At 37.8% G+C, this 24,340-nt stretch overlaps 1 protein-coding gene across 1 annotated transcript in view; it reads right to left on the reverse strand.

Moving 5' to 3' along the window:
• Nucleotides 1–24,340, reverse strand: part of SCAF8 (SR-related CTD associated factor 8) — a gene marked incomplete in the record, with an annotated part of 87,224 nt that overhangs the window by 35,405 nt on the left and 27,479 nt on the right. The window contains 5 exon segments of the mRNA XM_034765349.1: nucleotides 2,530–2,706; nucleotides 6,571–6,701; nucleotides 10,317–10,473; nucleotides 12,333–12,494; nucleotides 23,555–23,599. Of these exon segments, the coding sequence (XP_034621240.1) occupies nucleotides 2,530–2,706; nucleotides 6,571–6,701; nucleotides 10,317–10,473; nucleotides 12,333–12,494; nucleotides 23,555–23,599 (672 nt within the window).

Genomic DNA, 24,340 nt, shown 5'->3' on the forward strand with positions numbered 1-24,340 from the left:
ACCACCAAATTCTATGATTAAAAGCGCATGGGTGCATGCGCACCTAAAGTGGAGTACCCACAGGGATGCCATTCAGAGTAGTAGCAGAAGGTTTTCTGAAAGTCCAGATAAATATTTCACGTGGTTCTCCTTCATGACCATTCTGACACTCAAAAAAGTTCTACAAGCACAATTTACTATACAGAAGCTGTATAGTTTGATCCTAGCTTACATTCCACTTCATTTTTTATTTTTCTTGTTAAACTAAAGATCGTGGGTCTATAATTGCCATAATTACTATTAGGTAACTTTTTTTTAAAGATAGATATAACAATATGTTACCCTACAATCCTCTGCAGAGACTAAGAGACTGAATATTCTGTTAACAACTTTTGGATGAATACTATCTGATGCTGGTGATTTGTCCCTGTTTAATTTATCGTTTTGTTCCAGTACCTACCTTTTTGACACCAAGATCTCTCACAGTGCCTCATCTTAGTTAAGGTTGAAAATCACTTACTATTAAAAGACCATTATTCTAGGTGCTTTAAAATGCATGTACTGAATTCAGTTTTGTCTTGAAATTTGATGCATCTCATGGGGATGCAGGGAGGGTGGTCTAAATTTGGGTCACTTGAGCAAGCAGTTCCAGAGATACAGCTCCCTCCCCATACACAAATAATCTGTTTACAAAAATCACCCATTCTTATGACTTTTTGGTGCACACCTGGAGAGCCAATCCTTCCCAAACTAATCTCAGCCATTTGGGATTTAATAATTAATTGTATTATTGTAGCACCTAAGAACCCCACTCATGGACTAGGCACTATGCTAGGTACTTTACCAACACCGAACAAAAAAGTAGTCCTTATCTCAAAGAATTTACAGTCAGACTGATTTCACTTTTAAAGTATTGTCAAGGAAATTAACATTAATTAGAGGGAAGATGAAAAGACTCTAGTAAGCAGTTAGTGCACGACTCATACTCAACCATTCTGGTCATTTGTTCAAGGGCTTAAATGATACACAAATTTAAAGTTGCCCTGTGGTGTCTCATGTCTATCCCGAATGTATTTCAGCTAGACTCAAACCTCTGAAAACTAGGAAACGAAGAGTTACGGTAACACAACCCACTTCAGAAAACACGAATTAGAGTTATGGTATCACCATTTCTTCAATGCAAACTAAACTGTGAAGCCCCAACACCACACCTACTACCATTCTATTCTTACAGATGCTATAGACACTCTAGGAACAGAGCACTTGAGCAATGGCTGACAAAGCCTAACACCTCTTTGCTAAGGCAAAACTCTGGTTTAGGTCAGCCATGTCAAAGTCTGGTTTAGTCATAGCTGTCTACACTCAAACACTTAGCCTACTCCACACTAACTACCACAGACTTATAAGATATTACCACTGCTTCACACTTGTCTGGGGATTCTTTCTGCTAATTATTTGAAAAGAGATGGTCTGGGATAGGTAGCTCCCAACATCCTCTGTGGTGAAGACCGATGAAAAGATAATTTAGCTTCTCTACGACATCCTTATACTCCCTAATAATCCAGTAGAGACTATCCTCTCACAGACTTCCTGCTTTTTATGGACTGAAATAACTTGTTTTTATGTCTTTGGTTATTTCATCTTCAAATTTCCTCCAAACCTTCCTAACATTACATTTTACCATTACCACAGTTTACTGTACACTCATCTACCTTGCCATTCAACTCTGTTTTCTTCTTGGCTTCCCTCTTCCCTTTTAAAAACAAACAAACAAAATATGCATGCTTTCTGTGCTCTATTCAGCATACTTACATAACCTCCATAATATGTCTAAGGATTTTAATTTCCTCACTTTTGGGGTCTTTTTGATTAGGTTTGTCCCTTTAAAAACAAAATCCCTCTCTAAAGTTTAGGTGTCACAGGGCTAGCTTTCATATGATCCTCCTGCTAAGAATGTAAACCTGATTATATTTATGGTTCAATTATAGTTGAACTTTGAAGTTCAATTATAGTTATTTCCTTGGGTATTTATGATGTAACAAACCTACTGATTCTCCAGTGATCTATAGTCTTATTGGAAAACTAGGGTACATAAGACCTGAATTTCTACAGTATTTTTTCCCCTGAGAAAACCTTTCAGACTTTCTTTGTATGCCATAAAGGAAGGGTGAGGGGAGAAGGCAAAAACATACAAGCCCAACCTTCCTTCTTGTGCAGATAATCTTCAAACTCATTAATTCAGATCCTCCTTCTACACAATTATAGAAGGAAATACAACAATGACTTTGCTTTACTAATGGAAATTAACTCTAGCCTTCTAAAAAATGTCTTTTGCCCTTAAATTATATAAAATACATCATTTGTGTATTTGTATAACTCTCTCTAAAGAAAATAATTTTTGTATTTGGAAAAGCCTATGTGCAAAAAACTTTTCTGTAGCACAGTCATGCACTTCTTAAGAAGTCACTAAAGATAGAGACACAACCCATGTGAAGACTTTAAATATAAACAGTAAGTGCATTTCTTCAAACTTGGTCCTCCAACTTCTACCTTGTTAAAAGAGACATTCTGTTCCAGTGGATTAAGTGTGTTGGCAGCAGCAGCTGCAGCTGTAAGTTGTGCTGTGAGGGCCTGTAACTGAACGACAAGACCAGCATCCAGCGCTTGAAGTAGTGAAGGCTGTGGCTTCTGTTGTTGTATTTGCAGTGTCTGTATTAACTGCTGAAGCTGGAAGAAAGAGAGCGATAACTACATTAACAAAAAAATAACTCAGCTAGCTTTTTGCCCTTCTCATGAATAAAGATCTCACCAGTGTAGTACATCTATCTCAGGGCTATAATTTCAGTTTAGTCTGTTGGTAATTACAGCAAATTATATTCCCACTTACTGGCTAATTTGTTTTCTGCGGCTCAGACAAGATACTGTAGACATGAGGTTCCACCTCCTAATTCGCTGACAGGTAGATGACGACCAATCACAAGCCAGGAGTTTTCTGCTTTCTAGGGTTCCCTCTTCTGCTTCTCCAGTTTGATTCCTTCTGATCTGTAAAATAATCTGTTAGCCTGCTCTACCCTCTTAAGAGCCCATCTAGATTAGGAAAAGTTGTACCAGTGTAGCTACACTGATGCAGAATAAGTTACACTGGTACATGCTCCATTTTATGCTGGTGCAGCATGTCTACATCAAGGCTTTGCACTTGGGTATCTATATTGCCTACAAGGCAAGTCTCATGTTGAAGCTTGGGCTTAACAAGTCTAACAATGGGAGGAGTTTGTGCTGTCTCAACCAAGTCACAAAAAGCAAATTAGCCAGTAAATGGGAATATAATTTGCTTTTTTGTGGCTCATCTTGTGACAGAGCAGATACTGGGTTCTGTACAGCAGTATTTCATGAGAAAACACTCTAGGAAGGAAGGGAGAACAGGAGACTCATGGTTGAATCAGAAGAGGGACCCTGAAGGCACAAGATGGGTAATAAGAGGAACAAGAACCCCAAAGGCCTCCATCAACTCTCCTGAACGGAGTGGTCTAAGCACTCTGCAGCTAAAGGTGGCATCTGCACATTAAGCAGATAATGAGCAGTTTAAAAAACAAGAAGTAGAGGGAAATTTGAAAATCTTTTCTAACGACGCCTTCCCTCTGCAGCCCAGATGTCCATGACTCTGCTGGGATGGGTACAAATCTCAATGGACAAGGAACTTTTACAGTCTTATAAATCTCCTGGAAACTGGACTTGAATCATTTGGCCATTACAGAACAAGATATTTTGAGCCGTAATGAGAATGATACATGGGGTTCTGTTTCTCTGAAGGTTTCTAGGCTAAGTACACTATAAGGACCACCCTGAGATCCAAGGTGTGTCAAAAATGTCTGTTTCCGGTTTAAGATTAGGACAAACTCTAAAGGGAGGTGTCCTATTTAGGTGAAAAGAAGCTGTGACTTTTGGAAAAAAAAAATCTATGATAGATGTACCACTACGGAATTCTAAATATGGAAGACTACAGGAAAACATGAAGAGTCTTCTGAAATAAAATTATTACTACCTGAAAAGCGCCTTCAGGGCAAAGAACTACAAATCTACCAAGTGAAGAAGCTCCCCTCAGATAGTATCTACCCACCTTGCTAGTGCAAAGGGGAAAGAAGCTCACCCATATGGAAAGAGGCTTTCCCCAAGGTAACCTCAGACTAGAAGGAGTAGGTGCTTCAATACTTTCATGAGATAAGACCCCAGTACCCTAAATCTCTGGATCTTGTTCGGCACTCTTGAAGGGGTTGGGCATCTCTGAGTGGTCCAGCCCATACTGCCCTCAGGAGGCCAGAGTACCCCTTTTCGATTTCTCTCACCTTAATTCTGATGTGGGAATTTTTTTCTACATAATGCAGGACAGAGGATTTTTTTCCAGCCGGATGAACTGGAATCCCAACTATCTTAAGACTTCATACAAAAAGTTTTTGTCAAAGATCTTACTCCTAGTGAACTTAGTTTGTAAGCCTCAGTTTTTCTTAGGGTTCAACCTCCAGCTCGCTAAAGGTTCAAGCTGATGAGTGGGATAGTCAGATTCTTTCTCCCTGGTGTCATGCTTCCTGAAGATGGTGACCCTTTGTTACTAAGAGCCACTGGGAAGTCTGTAGAACCTCACAAAAATTCATGAACTGATGCCTTGCTCCACTAATGCTTTGTAGAGAGCCTCTGCTGCTGAGAGGGAGTTTGTCTCCCCTTTTAGTGAAATTGGGCAGCTGATTTTGTCTGTCATAGGCCACAAAGCGCTTCAGCCACTGCTTTATTCCACTAACAGGGTGGAGGCTTTGTTCAGTCAGAGCAGAAAATTTCTTAAGGCACCCAGGGGAAAGAACCGACTGCAAGGGATACAGCTGAGGTGTTCTCTTTTCTGCATGTGTGTGCTTAAGAGACTATGGCCATGTCTAGCCACCATTTGATGTCAACTTCTTGTGTGTTGCTCTGAGAGAGGCAGGAATCAAACTGAAGCAGCTGAGGAGGAAGCCCTAGAATGGGAAAATCTTGGATGATTGGTCGCCATCCTCCCTGTCTCTATACTCCTGCTGGGTACCATCTCTCTCTCCTTTTACTGTTTCTACAAAATACAGTTCTAAAATATGAAGGAGGGAATCATCTAACTACCTAAGACCTCGTTTTCCCTTCCTCTATATATTAATGTTATCTTCAATATATATTGCCATACTCCTACTGCGTCCCATCTTTCCTTTCTCTTACCTTTTGATCCACAAGCTATTTCTGTACCTTCTGCCATCTTTTAAAGACTAACTCCCTTCTGGTCTGCACAGTCTAGTTTTTCTCCTTTATTGTTGTTTCTTCTTCCTTCCTTTTTTTTTTTTTAAAGTATCCTCTGGCCAGCAATCTTTGAGCTTTCATACAATTCCTACTCCATATCTCCCCATTCTTACTTTACATCTCTCCTTCTCTAGGACACCACCCCTACCAAATCCTACTTTCCCATATTCCATGTTACCTTTTTGCCCCACCTCTCTTGACAGGCTCTCCACCTCACTCCGGTACCCTCTCACTCAAGTTCCCATTGACAAGTTCCCTGAGTCATAACCAGACTAAAAATCTTCCTGCCTCAGACTTCTGGTCAGTTACAGATGGCACGGCTTATCTGAACACAGCAAAACGGTTGCACTTTTAGCCCTTGAGATGGCAGCATCAGGACTGGTGCTTGATACTGTGGCAGTCCCTACTCACTAATTTGGGTGGGATATTTTTAGTGCCCCAACATAGCAGCCATTGAACATCTCCAACATACAGGGCCACCACTGCAGCCCACTCAAATTGGGATAGTAGGGACTGCCAGAGTAGCAGTGTATGCCATTATTACCTGAAGATGAGGGCCTACATTTTCAAAAGGGCTACTGATTTTCAGTGTCCAACTTATGGAATGTTGACATGGCCTGATTTTCAGAGAACAGATGCTCAGCATTTTCTCAGCATCAGGTACCTAAGATGTATCAAGCTGGGCATTCATACACTGAGGTACCCAAATTCAGACACTTTTGAAAATGTAGACCAAGAGTCATATTAAGGATCCTGATAACTTCCTGAATATCCTGAGAATGAAAGTAAACGGAATATTTAAAGGTGAACCGCAAAAGAAAAATTAGAATTGAGTTAATCACAGACGTCTATGTTGAGTATCCTCCACTACATAGAGACGTGTTTTAACTTACAGGATGTATTCAGCATAGAAATAAGTTTCAACTATCATTTAAGGTAACATATTTTGTTACTTCCTGATTCACTGAAGATATGCTAGAAGGCTCCCTCTGTAAATACCATGCATTGTATGGGCTGCAATGAAGCTTTTTCTGGTATCTGATGTCACCTTCTTGGATACATTCAGTGAACCAAGAGAATTTCAAAAAGGATAAAAAGAATTGTTAAATGTTGCTTCAAACTTATTTCTGGAGAATGATCTCTATGAACTGGTTATACTGAGGACAAATTTTTAAAAATAAATTAACAACACTGATAAATACTCTCATGTGTATCTATCATACACAAACACTGTAGACTACATACAGTACAAAAGTCTAATTACCTACAAAAAGTATTTACCTGTTGGCCTTGGGGACTCTGTAAGATTTGTGCAACAGCAGCAAGTGTATCTGTATTAGCAATTTGAGACACCCAAGGATCAGGTAAACTTTGTACCACATTGGCTGGAGTAACAGGGGTCACAGGAGTTCCTGAAAGAGGGAAAGCAAGGTAGAGCTAAGTGTTGTTAACATACCATTTTTCATATACATAAAGTACAGCAGTAAAAATTAAAACTGCAATTCAGAGTCTCACTGAATATGGCAATTTATTTACATTATGGACCAACTGCATAAAAACAATTTTTGAACTGTAAGAAGCCACAAAGGTTATACTTCTACGTAGCGATTTTTAAATGTCTGGAATGAAATATGGGTTTGTAATTTAAAAAAAAAAGTTTTGGTACTAAATGTAGTGCTCTGGATAAGTGCCACATTGACATCCATGAAAACCATCAATTTCTTTATACACAGAACAGCACAGCATGGCAGGAGTAATGCAAACTTCCCCACCAATGTGCCTCAATTGGTGGAAATACCTGTAAGTGAGTCTCATGACACATTCTACTGTTGGCCTGTCTGCTGGGACTGCCAACAAGAATGCCACTGAAGGCAAAACATGGTAGTGTTCATTGTGATCTGAAATTTGGAGGGAGTCTCCTCTATTATGGAGAACTTCTCTTGTGTTTTAGGGGAACTGAGGGAGATCTGAACTGGTTTCAAATTCATTTTTAGTCACCAGATGGTAATGGCTTCTGGTAACTACAGAGATGGCCATGTTTGAAAATACAGGTGAAAATGTTCAATAGTCACTACCATGCTCCAAAATACTATTGGACCAATGAACAATCCTTAATATTATTTTAAACTTAGCAGCATTACAAGATGGATGTAATCAGGAAAGATGAGGAACACAGTCAATTTTGATGTTACAAATTGCCTTGGGCTAAGTCATTTTAAAGACATAGTATAAATTATAAAACTGTAGTTAAAAATGTTTTTTCCATAGAAATGCTCTTATTTGTGTTATCAAAGATCAAGAGTCCCATTTTGCTAGGTGCTGAGCAGACACGTAACAAAATAGAAAATCCCAACTTAAGAAAGAGAGCTCACAATCAACATTTCAGACAAGACACAGCAAGTGAACAAAAACAGACAAATGGGGTGAGGGTAGGTTGAGGGGATAAGGCAGCAATAAAATAAAAGAGTTAAACAGAAAAGCAGAAATCACATATCACTATTGGCCAAACCAATATCATAAGATAGTGATCTGTAGACATCACGGAAGAGGTAGGTTTCACACTCGGGCAAATATTCAGCTACCCAAAAGACTCAGTAGTCTTCATTGTAGACTACCGTACAGATGATAAATTTTAAAATATTCATACAAATAGAGCAACTGCTAGAAGAGGAAACAGGTGAACAACTCTAGCTTTGGAGAGATGTTGGCCCTAGAGAAGGAAGCAGCTCCTGGCCTGCTGCAAGATAAAACTTTAGGGAAGAGATACACTTGCTCCACAGGTAACTATAATAAAGATGTCCAGTAACCTGCAACCTTGCTGCACTCTCCCAGCTCATCCCCAGGTTGGGCCTGCCTACTTTACTCATAATTCCACCCACAGCGGTCAGATTCCAGGCGTAAGAATCTCCTCTGTTTTGTCTTTCTCCAATCCAAATTCCTTTGGGAACAAATATTTCTGAGTCAAAAGGTAAGAATTCCCAGGCTGGTATTTTGCTGATTAGTTCCATGCTGTAGTTTTGATGAATTCTGCTCCAGATGTCAGAGCAAACCCCCTCCCTTCCTGTAACTCAGAAGTGAAGGCAAGGGCTGAACAATGCCAAATCCAAAATACTGCAATAATGTTTTAAAAAATAATCCACATCAGATTTCATAAAGTGTTAGTACCGTAATAAGTGATGATACCAGCAATTTAATGCAGTAAAAAGAGTACGAATATAAAAAAATGCACAAAAGAGACATGAAGCTCAAGCAAAGTGCTTATCTAGTTCACATAATAAACTATATACATATATATACACACACAAACACACACACACACACACAAACTAATGGGTATAAATACGTTTATCTATATTTTGGATTTTCTACATAAATAGTGCACATTTAAATTATTTCATGTATATTAGTCTGATTAAGTCTACACAAACAGAAGAAATCAAACTCCCTGAGGCAATGTCAGGGCAATTCCTTAGATTATCAGTTGAGTATGATCATATGTACAGCAAATAGAAATACAAATTTTGCTTGAAGTAAATGCAAGACAATGATCCTCAATAAGAGATTCTCACATATTTATGGCGCCAATATCAAACGAGGTTACCCCCCCCCCCATGATTTTTCATTGACCCATTATTTGTATTTGAAACCATAAAACCATTTCTTACTGGATAAACCAGGGTGGAAGTTTGTTGAAAAAAATAAAAATTGGATTTTTTTATTTAAATTGGATTTCTTAAATTTTAATATATTTTTTCAATAAAGCTATTTAAAATTAAATTTGAAATCACAACCTATGATAAATCTAAATTTACAATAATCTATTATAATTTAAATCAAATTACAAAATTAATACTAAACAGTACAGGTTTGCTGCCAAACTGAAAGTCAACTACTGAAGTGGAATTTACTGGCTAAGTACCTGGAACTAAAGTTTGTAGAAGTGCTAAACCAAATTTTGACAGCAGAAGCCTTTTTTGCAGGTGAAGAGAAAATATATTCTTCATTTCAGTTTATTCAACTAGTGCAGTTCAGTGACTAGTTCATTCAAAGTTAAGAAACTGAATGGAAGTTGAATCCAATCTATGAATAGAAACTAGGTATGAAAGGATGAGATCTGCTAGTTCTGAAGTCTTGGAGGACATGATGACCAGAAACAATCAGTTCAACTCACTAGCTACAAATACTACTACTTTTGATTTATAAATCAATTGTTTTAAATGCAAAACATATTTTGATGAACTTTTTTCTTATGTATCCAACACATTTAAGATGGTTTTATTTAAGAAATAAAAACATTACAATGCTGTTTTTGTGCATTTTTAATTCCAAATTCCATCCAAATAGAGTTGACACAAATCACAAAAATGAATCATCCAGTAAACAAGAAAATGCACTGTTCATATTTTCTAATATAATAAAAAATATAAAAACTAAGGATCTGAGTAAATGTAAGTTAAGCTATATAAAATGCTTAAATAAATGTGTATAGATACACTGTATCCTCCTGGTTAGCAAAAAGAAATTCCAATTTTAGGGTAAAGTCTATATTATATTGCAATTCAACATTTTAATGAGAATCAACTCTTCTTTAGGAAAATAACTTAAAAATACAAATGCAAAACAAAGTTGAAATTGATTATTTAAATCAAGATTTATCACTTGATATTTAAATCATGATTAAATCTGTAATTTAAATTGCGCTGATTTAAATCAATGCACCCTTGGACAAACTGCATATTACAAATAAAGAAAGCATGTGTGGTTGGGAAGTAAATGTAACTGGCATGGTCACTTTCTATTTATGGTACTTCCCTGATCTACATCCTGGTTAGTTATTAGTAGATCAAATTTTGCCCTTCAAACCATTCAATTTAGTTTTAATACTTGCCTGGAGGCTAGTGAAAATTTTGGTCCAATTTCAAGCATGTCAAGTTGACAAATGATGATAGCCGAACAGAAAATTCTGTTACAAATGTAGAAGCAAGCTTTCCAATTCACTGAGAGACTTATATCCCATTTTCCTTTACCTGGAGTATTGTTGCTCATAGCAGCTGTTGTACTGGGCAAGACTGGAGTCACAACTGGAGGAGGAATTCCTGCTGCCATATCCAGGAGAGGCTGAATAATTTCACTCTTGAATACATTATTCTTCTGCCACAAATTTAGCACTCTAACAATTTTACTCTAAAGGAAAAATAGGACAACAAAAGGATTAAGGCTAGAAAATTATATGACGACTATCATGTTGGATACTGTCAATTTATGAAGGTAGAAAGGCTTGCGTATTTAGAAGCATACTAGAAAAGTATTAGTTTGGCTTCTCCAAATTCTGTACTCTTATTCTTGGGGAATAACACTAGAAAATTATCTTAAGGGAATAATTTAAGAGTTATCAACACTTAAAAACTAGAAATCTTTCCTCCCGTCCTAGCATTTTAACAAAAGCACATATTAAACATGGCTCAAATTTATCTACCTCTGAGCACCAGAATCATTTGTGTCCACTGAAATGTGCACAACTCAGAATAATGACAGTTACCTACTGCTGCTGAGAAAGCAGAAGGAGCCCAAAACTGTGTGTGTAAGTCATGCTAGAGGCTATTTTTAAAATGTAATTTTGTTGATGAAGTAGTATATTTGAAAGTATTAATCTGGAAGAGCTTTCGCACCAAATTACAATAATTATACAGTATTGCAGTAATATAGATGAACTTTGGACTTATATGTCAGTTTCCTTTAGCATGCTGCAAGAAACTATGAAATCATAGTCTCAGCAATTTCATACAGAGAATTGTGATGTCAATTTAACTAGATCATTTTAAATCAACTTAAGCTTACAAAAGGTGCTTTCATCCTAAATCTGTTTTGAGTTGTTCTTAGCTCTCCAAAACCTTCAATTATATGCTGAAATTTTCTGTCTTTTAGCTCTGCCCAAAGGTGATTTTTTTGAAAGTTTGAACAAAACTACATTTAACAACTTTTAAAAAACGTGACAGAGTTGGGAGCGAGGGAAGAGGGGAAAAGAGTAATTTTCCATGTTATCAAACCATGTTCTCACAGCCTTCTCATGAACAACTCTAGCACAGAAATTTCAGGAGATAGAAAGTTGAATCTGGTACAGAAATAGCCTTCATTGAATGCTTTTGTGTGTTCCCAGGAAAACTGCTTTTGATTTGTCAACGTTCTATTGAGCATACACAAAGTGTATTTTTAATAAACACCCACATAAGTGTGGAAGATTCCTTAGCTGGGGTAGAGCTAGCTGTGCCTCCTGTTAGTTTTTCCTACCTCCCACCTGCGTAGGGACATTCTGGCAGTGACCCTGGCTCGCTGGAACGGCCCCAAAAGAACTGTTCCATACAGTGAAAGTTAGAATTGTTCAGTCCCTCACTAAATCAAAGGAGTGGAAAGGTAGCTTAAAACAACTTTACCATCTCCCCCTCAGCTCTGCCAAACATAAAATCGGCATAACGATTCCGCCACAAATAAAAGTTGTATTTTCTTTCCAAGGTATTTCATATAATTCACAATTCTATGCATTTCAAGACTATACTAATTTTACCAATACAATTTTTTCATATATGGATATGGATATGATAAATTTGGAAAGTGTTCTGCATTGCTGTTTCTCTCTTTTCCAATTCTGAACCAAAATGTGTTGGCCCATCCTGAGAATACATATCCAATCACCTCCTCTCATACACCTTATAGAAACTTCCCATCCACTTCCTCACAATAGGCGAGGGGACATTCCTTTGCAGTACACTTCTACATAGATCTTGCTCTCTCTTCTCATATAGATACCTCATTTCAACCAATTGTCTCTCTTCACAAGCACCCTAGGTAGAAGTGCCCCTGGATCTAATTGGATACCGTTCTCCCTCAGACCAGATATGCTTTCAGATTTTTTTTTAATTGCCTTAAGAAGAAATTATAAGGGTTACAATTAGGTCTGCTATAATAAAACACTAATGTCATCAAATCTTTTTAATTTTCTTTGAAAAGATGAAATTCTAAATTGTTTTAGAAGAAACAAGACATACCTTGTCATCCCCAGGACAACGGTATAAATTCTGGAAAGTGCTGATGATATTATTGCTGAATCTAGGAGCAAACACATCCTTCTCTTGCCCAAACTGATGCCGGGACTGTCGCACAATAGAGTCAATGACATAGAGACCAGGTACCTTGTATTCTGGTTTGCACTACACAAAGAAGATAGTTTTAAACTAATGTATAATTGAAAAAGAACAAAAATCATACAGTTAAGAGCCCAAGGACAGAAAATATCAACAAAATCTCAAATGACTAGCTTTTTCCACTCCTTACATTTTATAAATTGACTTACCAATACAAGTAAATGCTTGTGATGGTGCACAATAATTTGTAATTAATCAAAGTTCTGTGGATATCAATATCATAACAATAAGACTTTAAATATATATACTATTTTTTAAAAATACATTTTATATCTAAGTTTGCACTGTATACATACATGATAAATCTGAAGCCATCTCAATTATTACAGCCTCATTCAAATTTTCAGCTCATACTACCTATATAAATTATGGTGAATATCAAATTTCACGTCATTCCAAAAAACTGGATTTATAATCAGTATGGCAATTTTAAACTAAAACAAGGAAGAGCGTATAGTTTTGAAATGTAATTCTACTGTACCTTGGTCAGAGAAAAAGCACTGCACTAATGACAAGGCAGAAAGAATTTCAACAAAGGGAGTTGGGGCTCTGTGTTATTAAGTTTCTATATATTTTTTTCTTTCTTAAAACTCACTCAAAACACTGGCTCATTTTAAGTCCCTGTAAGCAATATGACAAACCTTCATTTCAAATAGCAAATCATTAACTATTTCTGTCCTTAACTCTCATACGCTTGTTTACTTGAGAAGACACTGATTGTACCTATTTTAAAACTTTGGGAAAATTTGAAACTTACAGTGTATACCCGTTCATAAGCCGAATATTTTTGGTAAAAAAGTGACGCATCAAAGAGCAGGGGTCGGCTTATAAATGGGTCTACATCAAAATCTGATGATTTTAAACTCCATGGCAAGGGTTGGCAATCTATGGCATGCATGCCAAAGGCGGCATACAAGCTGATTTACTCTGGCACGCTGCTGCCAAAGCCCCTGCTGGCAGGGGCCGGCGGACGGAACCCCAAACTGGCAGTGGGCTGAGCCGCTCAGCCCGCTGCCAGTCTGGGGTCCCAGCCACCGGCCCCTGTAAATGTAAAATGTATTACTGGCACGCGAAACCTTAAATTACCGCGAATAAATGAAGACTTGGAACACCACTTCTGAAAGGTTGCCGACCCCTGCTTTATGGAATCATTGAATTGAATATCTAATACATTGTCATTTTGTTTACCTGGAGCATCTGCAGGCATGGAGCCCCTCAGCTCCCTGTGGCCACGGTTCGCCGTTCCCAGCCAATGGGAGCTGCGGGATGTGGCACCACTTACCGGTGAACCGCGGCCACAGGGAGCTGAGGAGCTCCATACCTGCGAACGCTCCAAGTAAACAAAACGTCCTGATCCGCCAGCGGCTAACCCTGACGGGCCAGGATCCAAAGTTTCCCAACCCTGAAATAGAAGGTCGACTTATGAAAGGGTCATACCGTTTTTGCTATTTTTACCTATCCATTTTTGGGGGTCGGCTTATAAACGAATGGGCTAATGAATGAGTATATACGGTATATTATATACAAATGGTATAGTACCTATAAGATCACTGATGCACAAAATACAACCCTAGTTACAAAGGCAACTTTACACAGGAGAAATTACTCCCAAGGTCTTGTGAATGCACAAAGCTGAACCACTGTAACTAAAATCAATTTAAAGACATATTTAGTTAAACTGGTGAAAACCTTTGTGCAGCCACTCTTATATCAGTGCATCTTGCATCTGTACATTTATTGATACAACCTAAAACAACACGAACCAGGTTTTAACTTGATTTAAGAGAGTCTCACAGGTATTTATGCTTCTTTAGCTAAATCAGTTTAAATACACAACTTTAAACTTGTGCAACTATGTGTGCAGACCAAGCCTAAGAAATAAATGAAACCTAAGACAGTTCATAAAATATTCTCAAATATATTTTGTATTGGTTGCGATTAGAATCTTAAACACAATAGTGCAACTTTCCTATCATTAGAGTGACAGAAATAAGAGACAGAAAACATCTTCTAGTCTGTATCTCTACAATACATTTCCTAGCAATTTGGACAGTCCAGTTTTAAAAGTCCCAAGTTATTGCTGATCCCACCATTTTCCCAGGTAAAGTGGTCCACAATCTAACAGTACTCATTATCAAGACTTTTTCTGGATATTTACCTTATTTTTTCCGTTCATTTTATCCCATTTATAACCCAATATATAACATCATAAAATTCCTTCCTCTCCTTTGTGTTTACACCCTTGAATATTTATCGTGAATACCAAGATCTTTGGGGGTTTTTTCAGTCATTGCTTAAACCAGCTCTGCGTATTTAGATTTTCTAATCTTTCCTTATATCTCAACCCCTGCAGCCTCCTATCACTTTTGTTGTTATTCTCTGGAATCCCTCTACTCTGTCAGCAACACGATGCCCATGAGCAATATTTCAGGAGTGTTTGCACAGAAGCTGCATGGATAGGTACTGTTGCCTTCCTGGCTCATGCAGTCCATAAACATATTTACAGCACGTTGTAAACTCATGTGTCTAATATGCTGCCTAGTCTCAACTCTAAGTCTTCCAGCATTCTCTCTTACCTGGTTTCTCATTTGCACTAATTATCTAAGGGATAAAGGAGTTCAGGAGAGCTGGCAGTTTCTCAAGGAGACAATATTAAAGGCAAACTATCTCAATGCGACAGAAAGATAGGAAGAGTAATAAGTCAACATGGCTTCATCATGAGCTCTTAGTGACCTGAAAAACAAAATGGAATCCTACAAAAAATAGAAACATGGACGAATTGCTAAGGAGGAGTACAAAAGAACAGCACGCACAAGCATACAGGGACGAAATCAGAAAGGCTAAGGCACGAAATGAGCTACACCTAGCAAGGGACATAAAAAGCAATAAGAACAGGTTCTATAAGTATATTAGGAGCATGAGAAAGAAGAAGGAAAGTCTAGGTATAGTTAGTGGGGAAAGAGCACTAAACTGATGACATCAAGAAAGCTGAGATGTATGGAATGCCTATTTTTCTTCAATCTTCACTAAAAAAGATTAATAGTGACCAGATACTCAACACAATTAATTAACAAGGGGGAAGGACCACAAGCCAAAAAATGGAAGGAACAGGTTAAAGAATATTTTGGTAGATTAGATGTATTTAAGTGAGTGAAATTCATCCGTGGGTACTTAAGGGACTAGTTGAAGTCATCTCAGAACCGTGAGCAATTATCTTTGAGAACTCAAGAAGCGCTGGTGAGGTCCCAGAAAATTGGAAAAAGGGCAATCAAAGTACCTATCTTTTAAAGGGGGAACAGAGAGGACCCAGGGAATTATAAATCCATCAGCCTAACTTCAACACCTGAAAAGATACTGGAACAAATTATTAAATAATTAATTTGTAAACACCTGGAAAATAATAGGGTTACAATGAATAACCAGCATGTATTTGTCAAGAACAAATCATGCCAAACCAACCTAATTTCCTTCTCTGACAGGGTTACTAGCCTAGTGGATAGGGGAGGAAGCAGGAGAAGTGATGTATCTTGATTTTAGTAAGGCTTTTGACACAGTCCCACATAACATTCTCATAAGCAAAGTAGGAAAACATGATCTAGATGAAATTCCTATAAGATGGGTGCACAACTGAACTGAAATAGTAGTTATCCATGGTTTGCTATCAAATTGGGAGGATATATGTAGTGGAATCCCGCTGGGGTCAGTCCTGGGTCTGGTACTATTCAATATTTTCATTAATGACTTGGATAATGGAATGGAGCGTAAGCTTATAAAGTCTGCAGATGACAGCAAGCTGGGAGGGGTTGCAAGCACTTTGGGGAACAGGAATAGAATTCATAATGACCTTCATAAACTGAGAGAATTGGTCTGAAATCAACAAGATGAAATTCAGTAAAGACAACCACAAAGGACTACACTTAGGAAATAAAAATTAAATGCACTACTACAGAATGGGGGATAACTAGCTAAGTGGCAGCACTGCTAAAAAGGATCTGGAGGGTTATAGAGGATCACAAATTGAATGAGTCAATAATGTGATGCAGTCGCAAAAAAGGATGTCATCATTCTGGGATGTATTCACAGGAGTGTTGTAAACAAGGGCTCGTCTACACTAGGAAATTAGATGGTATAACTACGTTGCTCGGGGGGCTGAAAAATCTACACCTCTGAATAATGCAATTACACTGACCTAACTCCTGGTGTAGAAAGTGCTAAATTGATGGGAGAATTCTCCTATCGACCTAGCTACTGCCTTTTGGGGAGGTAGATTACCTACGCTGACAGAAAAAGCCCTCCCATCAGCATAGGCAGTGTCTTCACTGAAGCAGTGCCGCTGCAGCATTTTAAGTGTAGACAAGTCCAAAGAGTCAGGAGGTAACTGTCCTGCTCTACTTTATACAAGTGAGGCATCAGCTGGAGTACTGTGTCCAAATTTGGCACCACACTTTAGGAAATACGTGGGTATATCCAGAGAAGAGCAACAAAAACGATTAAAGGTTTAGAAAACCCGATCTATGAAGAACAGTTAAAAAAAACTTGGCATATTTAGTCTTAAGAAGCATAAAGGGGAATGGGACTGGAGTGTAAATTCCCAGGGATTGCAGGGTGCATCTCGAGTCCTCTAGAGAATAGAGAGACTCATCTGTCTTTTCATTAAAAAGGTTGGACTCGTCAAACGGGAGGTCTTGAATAGTATTTTGGACCTCTCTATGGAAGCCCAATGATTGAAGCCACAAGCCCCTTCGCATGTCCAGTCCTGTGGCTAAAGATCTGGATGCTGTATCTGCGGTATCTACCGCAGCTGGAGAGACACCTTTGCTACCAAACTCCCCTCATCCAGAGAGTACTGGAACAAGTCTTCCATAGGTAGTTTATCTTTAAATGTCACAAGCCTAGCACAGATGTTAAAATGATTAAAATAAAGGCCTGGTAATTAGCAAAACGAAATTTGAGGTCTGCAGAGGAGAAAACCTTCCTACCCAGGAGGTCCAGTCTCTGATACCTGCCACAGTAGATTTTTAGTAGTGCGACCAAGCTCTCTCCGTAGCCACTTGTATCACTAACTAATTAGGGGCAGGATGGGAAAACAAGAAGTCTACACCCTTGGCCAGCACAAAATAGCATCTTTCGGCTCTTTTTTGGCATAGGGACACAAACTACTCTGACTGGTTCTAATATGGCCTAGGTGATTGGGAGGGCCACCCTGACCAGTGCCTGTGGTTGTAAAATGCTCAGGAATCGATGCTAAGGGTCCTGGACTTCCTCTAGCGAGATTTATAAATCAACAGCAACCCCCTGCAACAGCCCCTTATATTGGTGGTAGTCATCCAGCAAAGATGACGACAAAGGGTGACAGCTTTGTCTGGGGATGATGAGGAAGCTCCTGTCAGAACTGGTTCTGGTTCTTCCTCCTCATACACCAATGGAACCTGCTAACGAGAAGGGGAGGAGTGATACGATTCCTGAGAGACCCCAAGCATGATCTTCGACGTGATAAGGGCCTCGGTACCAGACCAAACCACATGGCCTGTTCAAGCAGGTGCTACTTAAGGTGAAGGTCCTGAACCACCAGAGTTCTTTTCTTGAACAATCTGCAGATCGAACAATGCTTTTTGAGGTGGCTCTCACTAAGACAAAGCAGGTTCAGCATATAGGGATTGCTTTTCCTCACGGAGGACAATGCTTAAACCCCAGTGAGGGAACCACCGGGGGAACAAACCACTACAACTAACTAGGGCTGTCAATTAATCACAATTAACTCATGCGATTAATTAAAAAAAATTAATCGTGATTAAAAAAATTAATCGCAATTAATTGCCGTTTTAATTGCACCGTTAAACAACAGAATACCAATTGAAATTTATTAAAATATTTTTGGATGTTTTTCTACATTTTCAAATTTATTGATTTCAATTACAACACAGAATACATAGTGTACAATGCACACTTTATATTACTTTTGATTCCAAATATCTGCACTGTAAAAATGGCAGACAAATTCAATAGTATTTTTAATTCACCTCACACTAGCACTGTTGTGCAATCTCTTTATAGTGAAAGTGCAACATACAAATGTAGATTTTTTTTGTTATATAACTGCATTCAAAAACAAAACAATGTAAAACTTTAGAGCTTACAACTCCATTCAGTCCTACTTCTTGTGCAGCCAATCGTTAAGAGAAACAAGTTTGTTTACATTTACGGGAAATACAGCTGCCTGCTTTTTTACAATGTCACCTGAAAGTGAGAACAGGCGTTTGCATGGCACTTTTGTAGCCGGCACTGCAAGGTATTTACGTGTCAGATATGCTAAACATTCGTATGCCGCTTCATTCTTCGACCAGCATTCCAGAGGACATGCTTCCATGCTGATGATGTTAGTTAAAAAAATTGCATTAATTAAAATCAGTGACTGAACTCCCTGGAGGAGAATTTTATGTCTCCTGCTCCATGGTTTTACCCGCATTCTGCCATATATTTTGTGTTATGGTAGTCTCGGATGACGACCCAGCATATATTGTTTGATTTAACAGCACTTTCACTGCAGATATGACAAAACACAAAGAAGGTTCCTATATCAGATTTCTAAAGATAGCTGCAACACTAGACCGAAGGTTTAAGAATCTTCAATCTTAAGCCTTCAAAAATACGAGAGGGACAGGGTGTGGAGCATGCTTTCTGAAGTCTTAAAAGAGCAACACTCTGACGCAGAAACTACAGAACCCGAACCACCAAAAAAAGAAAATCAACCTTCTGTTGGTGGCATCTGACTCAGATAATTAAAATGAACCTGTCAGTCCACACTACTTTGGATCGTTATCTAGCAGAATCCATCATCAGCATGGACGCATGTCCTCTGGAATGATGGTTGAAGCATGAAGGGACATATGAATCTTTAGCACATCTCGCACATAAATATCTTGCGACCCCAGCTACAACAATGGCATGCATATGTCTGTTCTCACTTTTAGGTGACCTTGTAAACAAGAAGCGGATAGCGTTATCTCCTGCAAATGTAAACAAACTTGTTTGCCTGAGCGATTGGCTGAACAAGAAGTAGGACTGAGTGGACTTGTAGGCTCTAAAGTTTTACATTATTTTATTTTTGAATGCAGGTTCTTTTGGTACATAATTCGACATTTGTAAGTTCAAATTTCATGATAAAGAACTGCACTACAGTATTTGTAGTAGGTAAATTGAAAAATACTATTTCATTTTTTTTACAGTGCAAATATTTGTAATAAAAATAAATATAAAGTGACCACTGTACACTTTGTACTGTGTTGTAATTGAAATAAATGTATTTGAAAATGTAGAAAACATGCAAAAATATTTAAATAAATGGTATTCTATTATTGTTTAACAGTGCGATTAAATTGCACAATTAATTTTTTTAATAGCTTGACAGCCCTACAACTAACACTAACATTAACTACTAACTACATACAACAAGAACTAAACAGACTATTTGTGAGGCGACAACCACACAGATCTCTGACTCCAACCATGGGCAGCAAGACGGAATTGAAGAGGGATTTGTGTGACACTGCCTCACATAGCCAGCAGAGGGGCCACAGCCACGATGGGGGAGTGCCGCCTCTCTGTGTGTACTGCTTGGCAAAATTTCCAGCTCCGGTGTGCTGGGCGCGCATACACCTAAGTGGAATACACATCTGTATCTACTCAAAGAACTTGCAGAAGCAAGGAAGACTGTTCCAACAACCATTGTGGGCGGTAAGAAGGAACAAAGAAGGGGTCAGAGGGGAGGCTATGCCCTATACACCATCGCACAGCAGTATGAGGCAGCAGAGGGCACATACGCTGCCTTGATGGGTACTGCTAAGGTAAAATTCTCCAGCAATAGTTCACTGGGTGTGTGCGCACAATTGAAATGGAATGCACATGTGCTATCATTCAAAGAAGTGTTACCATGCGTATTTCAAAATATTCCCATTAAAATATCACCAGCTTAACATTCAGGTGCATAAATTGTACCTATCACCAATGCAAATCATAAAAAGCAAGGGAATAAGATAAAAGTCATCCAAACATCCAATGTATACTGCATCCTTTAATTCCCACTTCTCACCTCAACTACCTCTCTTCCATTACCTAGATCCCACATATTTTCACCCTTATCCTGAACAACCATCAGGCATCCTTAACTTCCAACTACGTTTACGGATAAGTACATGTTTCTGCACTTAATACAAGGTTAGTATCGCTTTCATAAATTATACTGTGCATCGTTCTGTTTGTGGTTTTATATTACTGTGTGTAATCAAGTGACATTTAGTGTCACACTTAACTATGGCTATGAGAAGTTTTTCTGTAATGTTTACGAAAACTTCCAATTTTTTTTTTATTATTCATTACTTTATAAGAATTACAGATTTGAAATTGGCATGTGTGCACATTGGTGTATTATGTTTACCAGTCTGAGGCTGTATATCAGTTGTTCTGATGTGAGTAAAATGAAACTTAAGTCCTATTGCCCACACTCAATCCTAGTCTCTGTTGCTTCTCACCTTCCGGTTCTGTTTCTTATCTGTATATTAATCGCCACACTGAACAACCACCATGTTTAAAACCAACTCCATCTCTTTTATAAATGAACAAGAAAGTAAACATTTTAACTGAATAAAATTATTGCTGCAAACCTCTAAAATAAATTTTACTCGTAACAGTGAATTAGAAATTAAGAAATGCAAGCGATTAGTAAAGGAAACGAAGGTATCCAAAAAATACCTATGACCAATAGGGTTAAGGACAATAAGAAGGCATTTTTAAATATATCAGGAACAAAAGGAGTCCTAGAAATGGTATATGCCCATTACTAGATGAAGAGTGTAAAATTTTCCAATAATGATGCAGTAGAGGCAGAAGTGTTCAATAAATATTTATGTATTTGAAATAAAGCTGGACAGTGTATCTATTACATTCCTTAGAGACTGAGTTCCCTGGAGGAGAAACCACCCTTATGTTTGGACAGTGACGGGCATATAGTGGCTGCTGCCACAAATAAATTACTACTACTAATAATTCATGTAATAAAATGAGAAAAGAGTATTTTCAAACGGTAACTAAGGAGGATGCTAAACAGCATCAACTAAAAATTGCCCTTTTTTTTTTTTTTTTTTTTTTTTTTTTTAAAGTTATCAGGTCTGGGTAACTTGCATCCAAGAATTTTAAAAGAGTTGGCTGAGCAGCTTTTGGAACATTTGAGTACATTTTTATTAAATCTTGGAAAAGTGAAGAAGAGTCAGTGAACTGGAAGAAAGCTAAAGTTGTGCCACTATTTAAATAAAGGTAAATGGGAATCTCCTGGGTAAATATAGGACAATTAGCCTGACATGGATTTCAGGCAAAATAATGGAATGGCTGATGACTTTAATCAAAATAGGTCTCCTCAAATGAATTTAATATAATGCATTGATAAGACTACACATCTGGTAACTGCAGAGGTGATATTCTTTAGACTTCTATAAGATGTATGACTTAGTAATTCGGATTTTAAATTTAGCACTATGCAAAATCACTATGGTACATAAGAAATTAATTAAAAACAGAGATGGAACTCAAAATGCAATTGTTAATGGAGAATCATCAAGGGAGTTATTTCAATTGGAATCCTGGAGGTGGTGGTTTTCAGTGCAATGTTATTCAATAACCTATTAATGATCTGGAAGAAAATATAAAATCAGCACTGATAAAGTCTGCAAATGACACAGAAGTTAGGGTAGTAAGGAATGACAAGGACACATCACTGATACAAGGAGAGAGCTGGATTGCTTTGTAAACTGAACGCAATGAAAAAAAAAACATTTTAATACAGCCAATGTAAGGTCTTATACATCTAAGGGAGTGTTTACATGAGGACGTGAGTGCAGAATAAGGTGGAGTTTGAATTTAAAGCCCGATAGCTATACTACACTAACTCCCCAAATGACGCTCTAATTCTGCACTGAGAGTACCATTGTTAAATTTAGTATAGTCCACAAGAATGACTTGTGGTCTGGAAAACATGCCTTATAATTAGAGAAGGTTAAGAGGTAATTTGATCACAATGCATATCTATCTAGGCAGAAGATACCTTATACTACAAAGTTCTCATGATTTAGACAAAGGCATAACAAGATCCAACAACAGAAACCTGAATACAGAAAAATTCAACATGGGACTAAGATGCAAATTTTGAACGGTAGGGTAATTAACCATTGGAAAAGTTTGCCAACTGATCTAGTAAATTCTCCAGCACTTGGAATCTTTAAATCAAGATTGTATGTCTTTCTAAAAGCTCTAGTTCAAACACAAATTACTGAGTTCAATGCAGGAATCACTGACTGAAGTTCTATGGCCTGTGTTATGCAAGCCAAACTACATGATGACAGTTGTCCCCTTCTAAACTTTAAAATCTATGGAAAATATTTAGCAGGAAATGAAGGTAAGCTGTAATACATGAAACTCTTTTTTGTTTAAACTGACAGTTTTCAAGTTGACAGCATTCCTTTAACGCTACATAAACACACAAACAGAATTAATCCCAATTCTGAAGATAACTGGTTTAAAACACAATAGTAATACACCACTACCTCGATATAACATGAATTCGGATATAACGCGGTAAAGCAGTGCTCCGGGGGGGCGGGGCTGCGCACTCCAGTGGATCAAAGCAAGTTCAATATAATGCGGTTTCACCTATAACGCAGTAAGATTTTTTGGCTCCCGAGGACAGCGTTATATCGAGGTAGAGGTGTACTTTAATAATCTTATCTCTGTACTCATTCAGGCAACAATTTATCTTACATATACTGTCAACTCAGAACAATGAACTTATTTTCCAGTCAAGAGGACTATCTTATTTATCCGGAATTATTGCATGACTGATATTCCACTGAATTTTATATGCACACAAAATATTTATCTGTGTATGTGTGTATATATATATATATATACACACACACACACACCACAAAAAACATCTCTTCTCATTTACATTTCAAATAGTAGAATATTAAGTCCTAGTTTATATCTGTATGTTAATACAATATGTTCAAGTTACATACCTTTTGAATGAATTTCTCAACACTCTGTACAACATGTTTGTAGAACTAAAAAATAAGGGATATTTTTAGAGTAGGGAACCAACAAAAATGCTTACACATATCTGACCTCCAATATTATTTGAACTTACAGTTCTGTCAACTTGACTTTAATTTCTACCCTGGATGTTTATTTCTACAGAAGTAGGAGAAAGGCAAAATTCCTGAAAAGCTACTGTTATTTTGTTGTAAGGAGCTAAAGGAAAACTTAGACCTATTGCATATAATTCAACATACTAATATCACACCATTGATCTATATTTTTTTCCAAAACTTTAAAATTTGCATTTCCCAATCTAAAAGAGAAAATGAGTAAAGGAGGATCTTATCAAGTCTCCATTTTCTTCAAAATAAGTTATTCAGAAAAAGTTGCCCTAGTTCATTGCACTTCTTGGAACATCCTATACTGTACCAGTGAACATTTCTATCCAAATCGTATAGCAAATTCGGAAACTCGTGGTCAGTTTTCTGTTACACCTCCAGGGGTTGCAATCCAGAATGAACAGTTCGGGGGGGGGGGGGGGGGGGTGTGTGTGAAAGGCGGCAGCTTCTTTAATTTATGGCTGCCTCCTGACTTTTGTACACAGGCAGCTCTGCAGCCCAGAGCAACCAAGAACTCTGTAATGCACAGTGTGTGACAGAGGTTCCCCCTTTGCTCATACTTAGAGTTATAAAAGAGTTCTAAGTTCATTACAAAATATGGATTTCCATGTGGTATAACACAAACACCGACAGTGGGTTGTTGCTGTT

This window comes from Trachemys scripta, chromosome 3 (assembly GCF_013100865.1).
Source record: "Trachemys scripta elegans isolate TJP31775 chromosome 3, CAS_Tse_1.0, whole genome shotgun sequence".
Taxonomy (NCBI): domain Eukaryota; kingdom Metazoa; phylum Chordata; order Testudines; family Emydidae; genus Trachemys; species Trachemys scripta.